The sequence below is a fragment of the Lepidochelys kempii genome, chromosome 1, assembly GCF_965140265.1.
Source record: "Lepidochelys kempii isolate rLepKem1 chromosome 1, rLepKem1.hap2, whole genome shotgun sequence".
Lineage (NCBI taxonomy): Eukaryota > Metazoa > Chordata > Testudines > Cheloniidae > Lepidochelys > Lepidochelys kempii.
The window spans coordinates 159141526-159158475 of NC_133256.1; the positions used below are offsets into that span (position 1 = coordinate 159141526).

The 16950-nt window shown below is 42.6% G+C and overlaps 1 protein-coding gene across 1 annotated transcript in view; it reads right to left on the reverse strand.

The window, feature by feature from the left end:
• The window catches only part of PCP4 (Purkinje cell protein 4), a 67099-nt gene extending 50754 nt beyond the window's left edge, over window positions 1-16345 (reverse strand). Inside the window, exon 1 of the mRNA XM_073328470.1 lies at window positions 16237-16345. Within this exon, the coding sequence (XP_073184571.1) occupies window positions 16237-16245 (9 nt within the window). The 5' untranslated portion in view covers window positions 16246-16345. The remainder of the gene's footprint in view (window positions 1-16236) is intronic.
• Window positions 16346-16950: the final 605 nt, after the last annotated feature.

Sequence of the window (16950 nt, forward strand, 5' to 3'; positions counted from 1 at the left end):
CTACATGGTCGTGTAGTATGCTATTTAACCATCCTTTGATTGTACTAAGCTGGGACAGTCATTTTGATTGGGAATCTCCTATTAGCTTTATGAGTGAGAGTGCTGCAGGTGGGCTACAATGAACTGACCTGACCCAAACCGCAATGGCTGAAAAATTGCATTGCCAGTGGTAATGATTTGTATGCACTTCTATAACCACCAACCATATACACACGTGATGAGATTTCAATGACAGATGCAATATTTTTCAATAACCAACAGAACTGACAGGGAGACATAGAGCAGACCTGCCTTCTAGATACAGTGGACCTGCTTCTTCTCCTGATTCTGCACCTTATGCAGCCACTTACACCTGTGTAAAATGAGTGCAAAGTGGGTCTAAAACATTACCAAATCAGAGGGTAGCTTCTTACACCTTTTTTGCGCTAGTGCACATGTCTATAAAGGGTGCATGGGAGTGGGGAATCAGGCCACTTAAACCTCATTGGAAAAATAGCCCACCCAACATCCATAGGCTGAATACTTTAGTCTACAAACAAGCAAAACGCCCATGAAGTTAATATAGACCCTATACTTAACTGATTAACTGGCAGATATAGCTTTTAAAAATTGGCAGTTTAGGTCATATTGCCACTGAAAATATGTCCTTCTTAATTTATTTTTACAATGGTGTAATGAGAAATAGCTAATTTTGGACATCTCAGATGGGATGAGCAGTCAACCTGTGGAACTCTTTGACAGAGGATGCTGTGAAGACCAAGAGTATAACAGGATTCAAAAAAGAACTAGATAAATGCATGGGGGATAGGTCCATCAATGCCTGGATGGGCAGGGATGGTGTCCCTAGCCTCTGTTTGCCAGAAGCTGGGAATGGGCGACGGAGATGGATCACTTGATGATTACCTGTTCTGTTCATTCCCTCTGGGGCACCTGGCACTGGCCACTGTCAGAAGACAAGATACTTGGCTAGATGGACCTTTGGTCTGACCCACTATGGTTGTTCTTATGTCTCTTAATAGTTTACAATGGCAAAGATTTGCAACAGAATTCCACAAATTGTATAAAGTATAGAACAGCTTTATTCAGGGTAAGAGAAATATAATAGTCATGTTTTAAGTCTTGTAAAAGTACAGAGGGAAAAAGCTTTCTTTCTCATCCTCTTTTACCATTGCAATCCTGGAATTTACAAACCAGCACAGCTAGAAATTGCTAATTTTGTATTCAAATTCAGTGTAATTTTCTCAACAAAGAATATTTACACCAACAGCAAATGTAATCGACATAATTATCACAAACTGTATCCTGTCTAATATTTGGTTTATTAGCATATTTAGAATTAAAACATTAAGCAGATATTTCTCCAAAGTCATTATAATCACATATTTTTCTGAGGGGGCAGGAATTAATGGAATTTTTGCAGTTATTTTGAAAGCAGCTGCAACAATGTGCTGTATTTCCCTAAATCCTGTTAATTACTGTGCAGTCCTTAAGAAGATATCTTCCATTATTCTGGTGGAGGCTGAGAGTTTGATCCTGCAAGATTTATTTATGTAGCAACCTTTACTCAGGCATGCAATTGTATTGACTTTAATAAGATTACTTGCAAGAGTAAGAGAAGTAGGACCAAGCCCTTGGTGTGCTAATGTGAAATTCCTTTAAGCAACATATTAGATTTTGTTTAGCAAAGGGCAAACATTGTTCAGTTGGCCAAAGAACAAGCCTCACCACACTGCTTGCCAAAAAAAAATTACTTCCACTCCAATCTACAATAATACAGCCTGTACCTAATTAAAGCTGAAAAAAGATGTCCAGGTGGCCCAAGAGAAATGCTCTAATTTTTTTAATTGATAAATCTGATTGACAGAAATGAAAAAAAATGGCAAACCTCTTAAACAAAAGGGTATCTTCCTCTTACCACTATTTCTTATCCTAGATTTAAGACCATCAATACATATCTCCTGACCTGCAAAATGTACATAGACTGGCCCAGACTCCAAAGTCTGGATTCAGGTCCAGAGCTTTCTGTCTTCCCTGGAGAGAGGAAACTCCACAAGGAGTTCCCCTTAAACAACTCTCTAAGAAGTCAGGATTATGCACCGAAATGCCCCTAGGGACCTCTGTTTGGAGGAGAGGGATGTCCTGGCTGTATTCATTATTCTGAATAGTATCTGTGGAGTTGGTGGGGAGATTAGATGCCCTCTGCCTTGTCATATCTGAACACATCTCCACTCATTCCTTCACACTTTCTTCTTCCAGGGAAAGCCCTCTTTAGTGTCCCAGGACGCAGAGGGACAGTGTCATATGGGCTGCTGAAGCCCAACCAAACACAAAGAAGGGATGAGGAAGGCCTTTCCATTGCTGGATCTCAGGGGTGTAATCTAGCACTCAGTTTTTATTCAATCATCACTCAGGCATACACTCACTGACTACAGTGAGAGTTTTCTTCTAGGGGGAATTGAGTAATTTGGCTCAAGGAGCTGAGGAAAAAGCTGAGTACGCTAAGTCCCTCTACTTCTGACTACCAAGAAATGCCAAATGTGTGATATGAAACCAACCAGCTTTTCTTCCTTTTTGTAATTTTCTAAAGATCAAAACTCTGTACAGCATAGTGGGCACTCATCACTGCTACTCCACAGCGATGGGAATAAGACTGTGTACCTGCTTCTAAGAAAAGGAAGCAGAGCTGAGGAGGAAATAGGAATTTCAGTCCGGTAAGAAATTCTGATATTTTGATGTTTGAAGCAGGACAAAAAGTTGAAATATTGAAACTTTATGGAGAATGACATGGTCTGAAAAATTTTGATTCAGAAATAGCAAAGCATTCCATTTTGGCACTTTTGATTGAAACTAAACCTTGTGATACTCCGAAATCAAAATATGTTATTTCAGTTTGTTGAATGGAACCAAAACATTTCATTTTGAGTCAGTTAAACATTAAACTGCATCTCCCTATAGGTGCTACATTGACTCAGGGTGTTGTCGTTTGGATGTCTGATGGCCCATTCTTCCATATGGGCTGGACTCCCTGGCCAGACTACATCGCCCAAGTCAAGTCAACAAACCAAAACATTTTGATTCACGTCAAACCAACTGCTTTGGTTTTCCCAAGGGGCAATATAAAAAATTCTGTGGAAATTTTTGATTTTGCAGAAACTATATTTTCAATTGAAAGATCATTTTAGAGGGAAGGCTCTTCAATAAGAAAATACCACACCTCTGTTAAATGCCTGGAGACAAGACTATTCAGCTTTTGATGGTATTGACTGTAATGTCCGGCGTGGAGTGGATCAGGGACCTGAAGCAGTCGGATGATAGCATGCAGAAGCTGATATTTTGAGTTAGATTACAGGTTCTGATATTACCCAACTATTAGGCCCCAGAAATTGGAATAGTATCCTAATCCAAGTATAAGTATCAGACTTTTTGCTCGTGCCTAGTCTGAATGAATACTGGTGGGTTTTTGTAACAAATGTTTGCTTCATATTTCATTTTCCAAACCCCCAGGAAATCCAGAAGAATTTAATTTGCTAGGAAACAAACCCAGCTGTAATTTAGTTTAAGGCTGTCTTCAAGGGACAGCAGAGTTATTAATGGCAGAAGTTTGCACCAACAAATTGCGCTGTATCGGTACATATTGATCCTAACGTTATTAAGACAGACTTATCTCCTTCACACGCCTGAAGAGTGAAAGTGTTTTTTTCAATTGTGCACTATAAACAAATTTGTCTTCTCCTTCTCCCTGGACTCCCTACATATTACAATAGAGACAGAAATAAAACAAAAAGGCATTACTGTACATTTCAATAACTTTTGGTATATATTGCATTAGCATCTAGCAACTGACCAGTCAAAGTCTGAACAGATGATATTTGAAGAAAGTTTCAGATTGTCATACAATGCAGCTTCCTGTTTTCATAGAAGGACAAAACCCTCAGGACAAGTTATTCAATATCCAGTACAGCTCCAAGGAGAAGCAGCAAAAGTGGCTATATTTCATCTTTGCTACTCTTGATGTTCAGGCCGCCAGTCCAGTCACAAGGAGCAATTTAGAGTAGCCTCAGGGCTTGTCTAGATTATGCCAGCTGCAGTGACTTCACAGGGGCTATTCCACAAACTGGGGATTGAGGGTGAGTGCACTGCATGCAGACCCCTTGTCCTTGGCCATGATCCTTATGCTGGCAGCTGCATGGAGAGATGACGTAGAGCTGTTATTGCTGTCTCTATGCCACTGGAAGATTCCCCTATGCAAGGAGAATCTTCAACTGTCCACTTGGATGGCTTTAAATTTGCTTTGAGACACTGGAGGGGCACAAATCAGATATAAGTGGACAAAGAATCTGCCCCTTATTGTTCAAACATGTATTGAAATTGAGCTGGTAAGACTTTGGAGAGCTTGAAGTTATGTACAAATCAGAGCAAAGCCCTGTTGTCTGGCTTGGCTCTGTGAGCCTAAACTGAAGCCAAGCTATTGGAAGTGACCCTACTGCACTGGAAAGAAAACAGACAGGGTGATATGTAAGGTTACAGTGACTACCAGGAAGTAGTCAAGCATTTTCACACACTCGGCTCTTTCTCATTCATAGACACAAAGCTGAAGAAAAGCCAAGAAACTAGTACAGGCATTAAACCTTACATTCTCTGTGTGCCTCTGGGTCCCAAAACTCACTGGGTCTCATTCTCTGCTGCTTGTATCTAGTGTAGTCATGTGCACCTGTGCAAAGTGGATTTAAAATGCTACCAAATTGTCATGATATCATTGTATACCTACGCTGCACAGGTGAAAATGACTGCTGATTGTGAAAGGCAGCCAAAAAACAGTCCTATTATGTTTCTCCTTAAAAATAAATATATGTATTTAATAAGTTCATTGTTGCTTTGAATGTGCAAAATTTCACAATTTCAGAATTTCACAAGGAAAGCACAATAACCAAGTATGATGAAAGTTCACTATTTCTTGTTGCTTAGATCCACTTCTGTGTTCCATCTATTTCTAAAATTTTGTAGACAGCTGGCGGTGGGGAAGCCTACATGGAAAACCCCCAAAGGGTACTGCCAGAATGCATATTATTTTCAATATACATTATTTTTGCAATTTTGAATCTTTAAGCCCAGATCCTCAGTTGATGCGAGCTGACATTGCACCCTGGTCTTCCGTGCATCTACACCAGTTTACACCAGCTGAGGATCTGGCTGAAAAGCCCACATCCAAGATTCAAACATGTCTGAACTTTTACATGAAACAAAAAGAAATGTTCAACCCTCAAACTCAGTGAAATGATGGTAGAGTGCCTCACACAATCTTACTGAAGAGGATAATTCAAACTTGTTTGCCTATTAGTACTGTCACCTGGATTGCAAAGCTGATTGGATGAACAAAAGGAAGAATAGTAATAAACAGTCAAGTATTGAATTGGAGGGACATTGGCTGGCATTTGGCTGCCCTAGCTTAACTGCAGCATGTGTACTCATAGAATATCAGGGTTGGAAGGGACCTCAGGAGGTCATCTAGTCCACCCCCCTGCTCAAAGCAGGACCAATCCCCCATTTTTGCCCCGATCCCTAAATGGCCCCCTCAAGGATTGAACTCACAACCCTGGGTTTAGCAGGCCAATGCTCAAACCACTGACCTATCCCTCCCCCCGCATACTCCTGCATATGCATTTCAAATTGTGCTATGTATCCAATGTATTTGCTCTTCCTTTTCTCTCCTTGACTGTATATCTCAGTGTCTTAGTCCTCCCTTTTCCCCTCATGTTTTTCTATTGTGTATAACTTTTCCAACTTTCCTTCTCTCTCCCTCCACCTCCCTCCTCCCTGTTATGGCCTTGAAATCCAATAAGCCAGTCCCAGCATTTAAGTTTACTAAAGATTTTATTTGACTAACAAACAATGAGAAAATAAAGTCACTCTTACATGTGCACACATGCATGAAGTTTGTAGTGTGGGAGAGTTTCAACCAGTAAGGCTTCTTTGTTAAACTCTGCATCCAGAACACTCCAGGCCTTAAACGCGAAGCAGGATTTAGCCCCTGGGGGGTCTAGAGGTCTATTAAATTGTAGAACACTTTTTCCATGAGGTGTAGCTAAGACCCATTACTTGAGACATTTAAACCTAGACTGGAAAAAGCACTGGAACTAAACTGTAGGGAGCAATTCTGCACCAGCAGGGGTATGAACTAGCTAACTTATTTTGTTTTTCTATCTCTAATTCCTGTGATTAGCAGAATTAACTTTTGAGAAAAATATTAAAAGAAATAAATATCCCAGATCCTCAGCTGGTGTAAATTGGCTGTGTCATGTTTCGCCAGCTGAGGATCTAGCCCATACACATAGCTTGACCGAACCAGAACTATGAGGAGATATGATAACCATTTTCAAGTGTTATCTATGAAGCATACAGACATCAAGTGTGGAGATGAGTTGTGATCCAAGATCCTGTCATTAGACAAAACATTTGCAGTTGTAACTGTTCTGTGGCTGCATAGCTTTGAGCCTTTTCCATAGATGCTGCCATCCATTTTCCTGCCTCAGCAGGGAGGTGGCCTACATGATCTAATAGATCTTTTCCATCTCTATGATAAAGAGAAATCAGAACAGAAAGTCATTTTGCATTGGAAGTGGGGTCAGCAACACTGGATCTCAATTTTAGGTACGTTTCAGAGTGGCAGCCATGTTAGTCTGTATCCGCAAAAAGAACAGGAGTACTTGTGGCACCTTAGAGACTAACAAATTTATTAGAGCATGAGCTCTAATATGCTCTATATGCCATCATATGCCAGCAATGCCCCTCTGCCATGTACATTGGCCAAACCGGACAATCTCTACGCAAAAGAATAAATGGACACAAATCTGACATCAGGAATCATAACATTCAAAAACCGGTAGGAGAACACTTCAACCTCTCTGGCCACTCAGTAAAAGACTTAAGGGTGGCAATTCTGCAACAGAAAAGCTTCAGAAACAGACTTCAACGAGAAACTGCTGAGCTTGAATTAATATGCAAACTAGATACCATTAACTTGGGTTTGAATAGAGACTGGGAGTGGCTGGGTCATTACACATTGAATCTATTTCCCCATGTTAAGTATCCTCACACCTTCTTGTCAACTGTCTAAATGGGCCATCTTGATTATCACTGCAAAAGTTTTTTTCTCCCGCTGGTAATAGCTCATCTTAATTAATTAGCCTCTTACAGTTTGTATGGCAACTTCCACCTTCTCTGTATGTATATGTATATATATATATCTTCTTACTATATTCCATTCTATGCATCCGATGAAGTGGGCTGTAGCCCACGAAAGCTTATGCTCTAATAAATTTGTTAGTCTCTAAGGTGCCACAAGTACGCCTGTTAATTTTAGGTAAGGTTCAACATCTATGTCAAGCAAATGTGTGGACACATGTCGTTTGAGTTTTAACTTAACTAGCATGTTTTTTTAATTTTATTGCCAATCAACGTCAAGAGAAGTGGAGAGGAAGATCAGTAGAATACTGTCAGATAAGGGGCTGCAGGTTTTCCATCTTCATTAGAACATCCTGGACATTGTAGCCAGTATAAGGAAATAGGGTTATGGGGGCTCAGAGTAATGTGACAGCTCTGAAGCAACAAAGATAGTAGAAAGAAAAAGACAGTCTCACACATACATACACAGTTGGATGCTTCTGTCTCCCAGTTTTCTCATCTGGAAGGAAAATGCCCCCCTTCCCCTTCCTGTGTTACGGACCTGGGTCTGTTCTCTATCTTTTGTCACCCACTCTGGTTAAAGTGGTATTACAGGTTCTTCTTTAGAGCAGGGGTTCTTAACCTTTTTCTTTCTGAGGCTCCCCCAACATGCTATAAAAATTCCCTGGCCCATCTGTGCCACAACAACGTTTTCTGGCCCTCCCCACAGCTTCAGCCTTGCTGTGGTGGGGCCTGGGCCTCAGCCCCACTGCAGCTTGGCACTTGGGCTTCAGTGGCGAGGCTCTGGCTTCAGCTTTCTGCCCTGGGCCCCAGAAAGCCTAACAGCAGCCCTGCTTGACAGATCCTCCTGAAAGCTGCTCATAAACCCCCCAGGGGGTGCAGACCCCCAGTTGAGAACCGCTGCTTTAGAGCTTACAGTTATAGACCTTAGTTAGAGTCCACTTGTTCTCCTGGCCATCATAATAGCGGAACAAGAAAGCCAGGCAAATGGTGGTACAGAAACCAAATACATTTTATTCAAATCAGTAAGCAAATGACTGGTGACTTTTCCCTATGATAAAAAGACTGACCCTGATCCCATTGAAGTCAGTGGGATTTTTGCCATAGGTTTCTGTGAGATCTGGATCAGGCCCAAGATTTAGAAACTGTTGGGAGAAAAAGAACTGCTCTTGTAAATAGATCTGGTTGGGATTTTTTTTATAAGATGTTTTTCCATCAGAAAATGCCAGTTAAGTGAAAACTGACACTGTTTGCGGAAACAGATCAATGTCAACAAAGTTGTCATCTAGAAGGTTTCTCAGGCCCAGGATAGAATTTCTGGATTTGACAGGAAAGTAAGAGATACTAAGATAGTATGGGGGAGGGGACTGACCCAGGTGGTGAGAGCTCAAGCTCTGCCTGATTCAAAATAGGGGCTTGAAGCTGGGTTTCCTATATACCAGGTGAGGGTCCTAACTACTGAGCTATTGTGTGCTTAGTTGCTCGCTCTCAAAGGGCTCCATTTCACTCCAATGCAGAACAAACATAAAATTTCAAAACCTCATAATTCTTTTACTAAATGGAATGCTTGTTTTCCAGAAACTTGACTACAAGATAACGTGTCTTCATGACAATTAATCAGTTTCCAACATTGTAACCTACTAATCCTCATCAGACTCAGGCATGGAGGGAATCTGTTTATTTTTTTTCCCTTTAGAGTTGCACCCGTTTGTAGTTATACTCTCACAAGCAAATGGAAAGATATAAAACCCAGCAATAAATCTCTAAGTAGTGAAATGTAGTCAATAGTAATACACTGATATGGTGTTGAAATGTGCAGAAATTACACACCTGGCAGGAAGATTCATGCTTTTCTTTTTAAACAACATGGTCACCAGTCTCTCAAACTTCAGCAGAACTTGACTTCCAATTTTCTAACTTTTAAGGGATATTTTAAGAGTTGCCTGAGCATGTTCTGATGCCATGCTGAAGAAGAAAGTAGGCAAACTGACAGGTCTAACACATACTGTTCTCCCTTTTCCCTCCCCTTTTGAGCTGCAGTTTGCCATCCAGCTAATAAATGGGTGTAAATTAAAATTAAAAAGTTATCTTCCTGTGCTTTCCTTCCCCCGCATCCCCAATCTATGCAAACTGCAGAATTCCGCCCTATATTATCGCTGCAGTTTGCATAAATATTTATTTTCTCCTGATTTTGGCTACAGACAATTGGCTGCACTGAGGTGGGGGGGGGGAGAGAAATGAAGAATAAGTTGCAGAAGGCAGTCCCCAAAGAATTTTAGCTGCTCAGCCAGATTTCCTCCTGGATCTTCACACAGTGCAAGGCAGCTAGTTCAATCATTAAAAGGGAAGGGTACAGCTTGTACTCCCTCTCCTCATGTACACCCAGCTTTGCTAGGCGTTGTGGAGGGGTTAAGATATCATGGCCCTGCCCTTTCAGTTCCTTCAGGGAGGTTAGTTTCCACTCTAGTGTTTGTATTCCATGCCTGGATTATGCTTGGAGCTGGGAAAATAATGGATTTTTTTAGTTTGCTGGCAATGCCATAAAACTGGGGGAGGGGATCATTTTAGATCTAACTGAAAAAAAAATCATGTTGGGTTAAACTAAATGTTTTCTTTCAACAAAATTTAAACATTATGTTTTGATTTTAATCACCGTAAGCTTTTAATTTTTTAAAAATAAAATTAAAGGACTTTTTGAAACAAAAAGTTGTTTTGAACCAAAAAAAATCAAAACATTTTGTTTAGAAAATGTCAAAATGAAATGGTGTTTTTTTTCTGGATTGTGTGTGTGTGTTGTTGTGAAGGGGAGAAGGAGGAGGTTGACCAAAACAATTTGGCAAAACAGACACAAATTCACAACACACTTTAGTGTGACCAAATCTGCATTTTTCACAAAATCATTTTGGCTGAAAAATTTTACCCAGCTCTAACTATGCTGTTGCAAGCATATCAGAGAAGGAAGGCTCCTTGTACCTGAGCTATCTCAACTTCTGTACCTGGACAAGGCCAGCCTCAGTCTGGTCCTTTATATGTCTTTTAAAAAATCATCAAGACAAATCCTGGCGAAAGCTGTTTCCAAGCTGCCACACCTATTTCAGCTAACGCTTCATCACAGAAACAGCTGCAGGGCTGAATGACAGTGCTCATGTTTTGGGGGACTGCAACATCTTGCATGACCTTTAATGGGAGACTTCTGCTCATGCCTAGGTCTGGATCTCAGATTCCTAACGATAGCCTCACATTTAATACTGGAGACAAATGTGCCCAGGACTGTTGTAAAAACCGTGTGATGAACTGTCTCCAGTGAACCCTCATACCATAATAAAATGTCGGCGTGACCAGACATCACCCATGAAGTGTCACATAATTAAATGTCTGTGATGAGATGCTGTGATTCCACTGATGTGTGTCAAGTTTATGCCAGATTTGAGTCTAAAGGCTCAGTGGTAGAGCTGTTCAGAACTCTTAGGTGTGAATAATTTATCTGATGTATTTTGGCATTTTTTCTGTGAATAATTTATTCACAATTTTTTGTCATTAGTTGACCAGCTCTATTTAATGGCAAGAAGCTAGAAAACTCTAAGGAAATCAGTCTGAAATTCTTGGGCCTGACCAAAAACCCATTGGAGACAACTGACAAGCTCCCATTGATCCAAGGATCAGGCCCTTATTGAACAATTATTTTGGGACAGATTTACAAAGATATTTAGGTGCCTAAAGATGCAAATAGGTGCCCAGTGGGATTCTCAAAAGTGCCTAAGCAGGTTAGGTGCTGAACTCCCATGGAAATCAATGGGGCTTAGACACCTATCCTGCTCAGGTACTTTTGAAAAATCCCACCTCCAGGGCCGGAGTTCCCATTAGGCACACTAGGCATGTGCCTAGGGACACCGGTATTCTAGGAGCCCTACAAATCCAAATTTTGTTGTTCCTGGGTCCTGGCAGGGAGCGGGGCCAGCTGAGGGGCAGACAGCCCCACGCAGCCCTGCTTAAGGGCTCCTTGCTCAGCCTGGTTGACAGCGTCACCTCCCAGCAGGGCTGGTGAGTGCCGCCGGGGGGCAAGACTTGGGAGAATGGATCTCTGGGGGAAATTGTGGGCGGGTTCTGTGCAGAGGGAGTGGAGGACGCTGGGCAGTGGGGGGATTGTGTGGGCCACTGGGAAGTTGTGGGGGGCGGGGTCTGTGCAGGGGGCACTGGGCAGTGCGGGTGTCTGTGGGAAGAGGGGCACTGGGTGGTGGGGCACCTAACGTTAAAAGTGCACGGTGCTCTGCCGCCACAGGTGATGGTGGTGGTGGCGGGGCTCCGAGCCCCTGTGCCTGGGGCGCCCAAAGTGTAAATCCGGTCCTCCCCACCTCAACACCTCTCTGTATCTTTAGGCATCTAAATACCTGGCTCTGTGTGACTAGTAACTCGATTTTTTTTTCCCCTATACACACATAGAGATAGACCCCAAATGAGGACTTGACTCAGCAGCGCAATGCCAAACTTTGGGCACCCTGCTGCCTGGTGGAATCCTAAGCCCCAAAGGAGATGCCCGGGCTCCCAACACAGTGTATGAGGAGAGTTAGGCACCTCTGGGTGAAGTGCACAAAAGCTGAGCAGGGAGCTGCCTAAGCTGGCCAATACAAAATGCTTCTGACTGGTGTGTGGGCTAAGCCCCACCACGCGATGGTGCCTATCGCTGCTTAGGATTCACAGCTATGAACCTGCTCTTGGAGTTAGTCGCTTACGCCAGGTCAGACCTTTCACACACACAGAAAACCTGAGGAGGCAGCACTGGAGCCCCCTTTATGTGCCAGTGGTTTGAGCAGGCACCCAGGCTGTGGGAGATGGGTTCAAATCCCAACCCTGCCCGCTATGGAGCAGGGACTTGAACCCAGGGTCTTCCACAGGAGTACCCTAAACAGTGCCCTATGGCCAGCTCAAGCCCTCCTGGTGAAGTGGTTCCACTCTGGATGACACCTAAATATTCATTGGGCCAGAGAGAGCAAGCACAAGTGTTTCCATATCCCAGTGGTTAAGACACTCCCCTGGCGTATGGGGGAGTCCGGTTCCAGTCTCTGCTCAGCTCTATAGGTAGGTATTTCCATACTGAGTGGAGCAGCGTCAAGAGGCAAGACTGAGAGAGCCCAGCCCTGGATCCCCGCGGTTAGGACTCTCCCTATAGGACAGGGGTGGGCAAACTATGGATCGGTGGCCGCATCCAGCCCTCTAGATGTTTTAATCTGGCCCTTAAGCTCCTGCAGGGGTGTGGGGTCTGGGGCTTGCCCCACTCCGTGTGGCTCCTAGAAACAGTGGCATGTCCTCCCTCCAGCTCATACATGTAGGGACAGCCAGGGGGCTCTGCATGCTGCCCCCGCTCCAAGCGCCACCCCAGCAGCTCCCATTGGCCGGGAACTGCAGCCAATTGGAGCTGCAGGGGTGGCGCCTGTGGACAGGGCAGCACACAGAGTTGCCTGGCTGCGTCTCCACATGGAAGCCAGAGGAGGGACATGGCTGCTGCTTCTGGGAGCTGCTTGAGGTAAGTGCCACCTTGAGCCTGCACCCCTGACCACCTCCCACGCCCCATCCCCCTTCCCCAGCCCTGATCGCCCTCCAAACCCCTCGATCCCAGCCCAGAGCACGATCCTGCACCCCAACCCCTCATCCCCAGCCCCACCCCAGAACCCGCACCCCCAGCCAGAGCCCTCACCCCCTCCTGCACCCCAACCCCGAATTTCATGAGCATTCATGGCCCGCCATACAATTTCCATACCCAGATGTAGTCCTCGGGCCAAAAAGTTTGCCCACCCCTGCTCCAGAAGGTGGGAGACCTCCATTCAAATCCCCGCTCCCCATTAGGCAGGGTGGGGATTGTGAACCCCAGTCTCACACATCCTGGGTGAATGTCATGACCAATGAGTATTAATGGGGGCACAACCACTGTTTCCTGTGTTTTTGTGGGGCCCAGTCCAGTAGATGTACTCACAGGGTATGTCTACACTACACTGGCTTGGGCTAAGGGGCTGTTTAATTGCAGTGTAGACGTTTGGGCTCAGGCTGCAGCCTAAGTTCTGGGAACCTCACACCTTGCAGGGTCCTGGAGCCTGGGATCCAGCCTGTGCATGAATGTCTGTACAACAATTAAACAGCTCCTTAGCCTGAACCCCACAAGCCTGAGTCAGCTGGCACGGGCCAGCTGTGGGTGTCTAACTGCAGTGTAGTCATACCCGGCCTAAGATGACCTGTGAGCAAGCGAGATAGGTGGGGGAAGGCCTAGTTTGTGAATCCTTTTGGTTCTTAGGCATGAGCTAGGTACCGGGCTACAGTACCTAGGCAGCTGTGTGCATGCTCAGTGGTGGAAATTTAGGCAGCAGCTGTGCAGGCATGTTGAGGATCTAAATTTTGCATTTAGGCACCTTTAGGTGCCTAAATACTTTTGTGGATCTAGCCCTTAGTGTCATAAACAAATTTGCAGGTGTCAATACTCCACAGTAAAGTCTTGTTGCTTTTTTCTTTAAAAACTCTATCTCTTCCCCAAAAACCATGTTAAATGTAGAGACATTTAAATATGGCATGATTATATTGATGACTATTTTATGCTCTTCAGCTTATTTCAGGAATTGATTTGTAATCATGTGGCCAGAAAGGGGAAACAAAACAGATGAATTTTGTGCAGCAGTAATATGAAAAATAAAACAAGGTGCAGCAAATGGGGTTTGAAGGGTCTCATTTTTGTTCAGTTCAGGGGTCTCTAAGCCTGCATTCTAAGCTCCAGTAACAGTGTGACAATGATTAGCATAAAAAAATACAATCGCTGGACCATCCTCACCATCCTCCCTGCTTTCCCTCTCCCACTTCTGGATATTTGATAGCCATATTTGAGTCTGGCTTTTCAGTCATATTATCCTCTGATTTCATGGTGGATAACAAAAGGATCTGGTGCAAATATATATCTTAAACATTTCCAGTTCAGACAAAATCCATCAGAAGCCACATCAGGAGTCTAAACATTGCACACTCACACAACTAAAGTGATTGTCTTCTGCCAGTCTTTCTTTTCGACTAGGTTCTTTTAACCAGAGCCCTTCTAATTAAGATAACCTGGGCTGCTCCATTTGTTTTTCTGTCCTGAGAGGGTAATAATCAACTAAAGAATAGTTAAAGGCATTCTTCCTGAGTGCAGTTTGTGAAATAAGTTCTCCAAGTCTTACCATTTTCTGTATGACAATGACAGCAGCTCTGTCCCTCGAAGCATCAATGATAGAGTTAAAAATTGTTAAATAGACACTCGGCAGGGGCTTGAGAAATGTACTGGGAAGGAAAGCAGTATCCTCTGTGATGGGGACTTGCTAGAAGTGCTATTTTGTGTGGGACAGGGAAGTATATTAATAAAAATATGGGATCCCAGTTGTTGTATAGATGTGATGACTTTGATGCTCATGGGAACTCTTCGCTTATTGATTACAGAAAGGAGAGGTTACGTCAAAGAGGGGAACTTAATGTAAACTATTGTACTGTGAACTTCTGTACGAACAGCTGCTGAAACGGCAATGTAATACAAAACTGCCTTGGCATGATACAGATGTAGACAATAATAATCAACCTGTCATCGTTTTACATTAGGAAAAGTTAACATTTTACCAGAATAATGATGCCATAGCAGACAAAGTATTTCTGTTAATGCATGTGACAAAGGGCTACTTTGTATATAAAAGCTACAATATGAACGGTATCCCGTTTATTCTAATGTAGACATCCAATCAGCAGATGAAAGGCTGTGGGGTTACTGATGCCTTATCTCAGGATTCTATGCACATTACACATAGCAGGAACACAGCATGAGGATTCCCCATTTGTTAGCCTGTTCAGGTATGCATAATGTGAATGGAAATATGCCTGCCGTGTGACCCTTTTGCAAAGACCACTATACTACGTCTTTCCTTATGTCTCCTCATGGTGTTTATATCACAAGTCAGTCATTTAAGATATGGTGGAAAACATAGCAATAGCCGTAGGCAGAAACATACTTTGTATGGTTGTTAATTTTGCCCTGGCTGCCAAGAAAGGAACACCCATCTGTCAAAAAGACAGTGATAAAAAAGAAGCCTCCAAAAATAAGTGCTAAGTAAGACATAATTACAACTAACTCAATTGATTTGGGATGAGGTAAAGAGCAGAACTATAGAAATCAGGGTTTTACTAGCTGAACTTGCCCGGCATTTGGAATGAATATGCTTTTTAAAATAAAAATATTGGCTTGTCACTGCCAAACTCTTTCACTGCAAATAGAGTAAGTGTAGTGACTGAATTTTCAGGTTTCTTTTTCGAAATACACAAAGGTCCTTTCATGCTTGATGTTATTTGCATTTTTCCTTTGCTGGTTATAAGGACAAGTGTAGATGTAATCCTTCCCAGGACAATAGCTACCCAGTTCATAGCACTGGCAAACTACAAACAAGGCATTTTTCAAATGAGGTTTATACTTTAATATCTAACTTTTACACCACTGACCTCTCAGCTCACTTCTTCTACATTGAACAAAAACATAAAATGAAACCTTAAAAGATGATAAAGCTTGTCTTATTTTATATCTCCAAAGTATCATGCACACCTATGGAGCTATACTTAGTAATAGATAACAAGAATTAATAATAGTCGTTGTTAGAAACTGATGTATTTCACATTTCACAGCCAGAAATCAGACATTTCATATGTCTGCAGGCTATGCTACAAGGTACTGTGTAATCTCATTCTGTTTTTAATTAAGTAAAAAAATAAGAACTACCTGATCATTTCCAAACAATCTTATTTATAAAAGTATAATATTTAGCTCTGGGTGCTTTACATATTCAAACAAAGCATTATATAATCCTGTTAACTACATGTATTCATTGATGTACTCAATTATGAATGTCTTCATTTCTCAAACTTTTCATTCCATCGTTGATTTAAATTGACTTTAAAAAAACTCATCTCATTTTTCTTAAGCTGCATTTCCCCCTGTTACTGGTGTTATTCCTGCTTCAGATTCCTACATCTCTCTCTCCCCAGATAATAGGTTTATCCACTCACCTCACTCATATTTGTTTTGAAATGACAGCTCACAGATTTCCACTTCCTCACAACAGGGAGACTGTACAAAAGCTCTTTCCACTGTTCCTGGCTTTTCTCTTAAAAAGGGCTGCCCAGTGGCATCATGCCGCTAGTAAACCAATAAGATGCATTCACCTGCTGAACTCCTCAGCATGCATCCGAGAGCACAAAGGGCCACCTAGTGGTACAAACTGAAAAGCAGATTCAAACTCCAGGTTGGGTTGTTTCAACTAATGGAATATTCATAGTTCAGGATCATTGATAAGGGGGAAATATGTGATGAGAACTGAAAAAATAGTGAGTGTGAAATGTTTCTTTGAATTGTAAGATGCAACTATGTCACCTAGTGACAAATGAAAATATTCAAAAACGTATCATCTGTAACAAAAGGAGCGAAGAGACAGCAAACCAGTTTATAAATCAATATTCCTGAAAACAAGAGTGTCTGTGCTGTCCCATATTTGTATATGCATATATTCATTACCATCTCATACTTCCTGCACATATCCAGCTTCTCTGTGTGTGTCTGTGTGTGTTTCTTGGAAGAATGAATTAGGCACCTGCCTCACTGCACGCAAAGCGGTTAGTGGTGGTGCCCATCTTACAACTTTTATAGCCCAATGGTTAGAACACTTATATGGGATGTGGGAGACCTAGGGTCAGTTTCCCCCCTCTGACTGAGCAGGAGAAAGG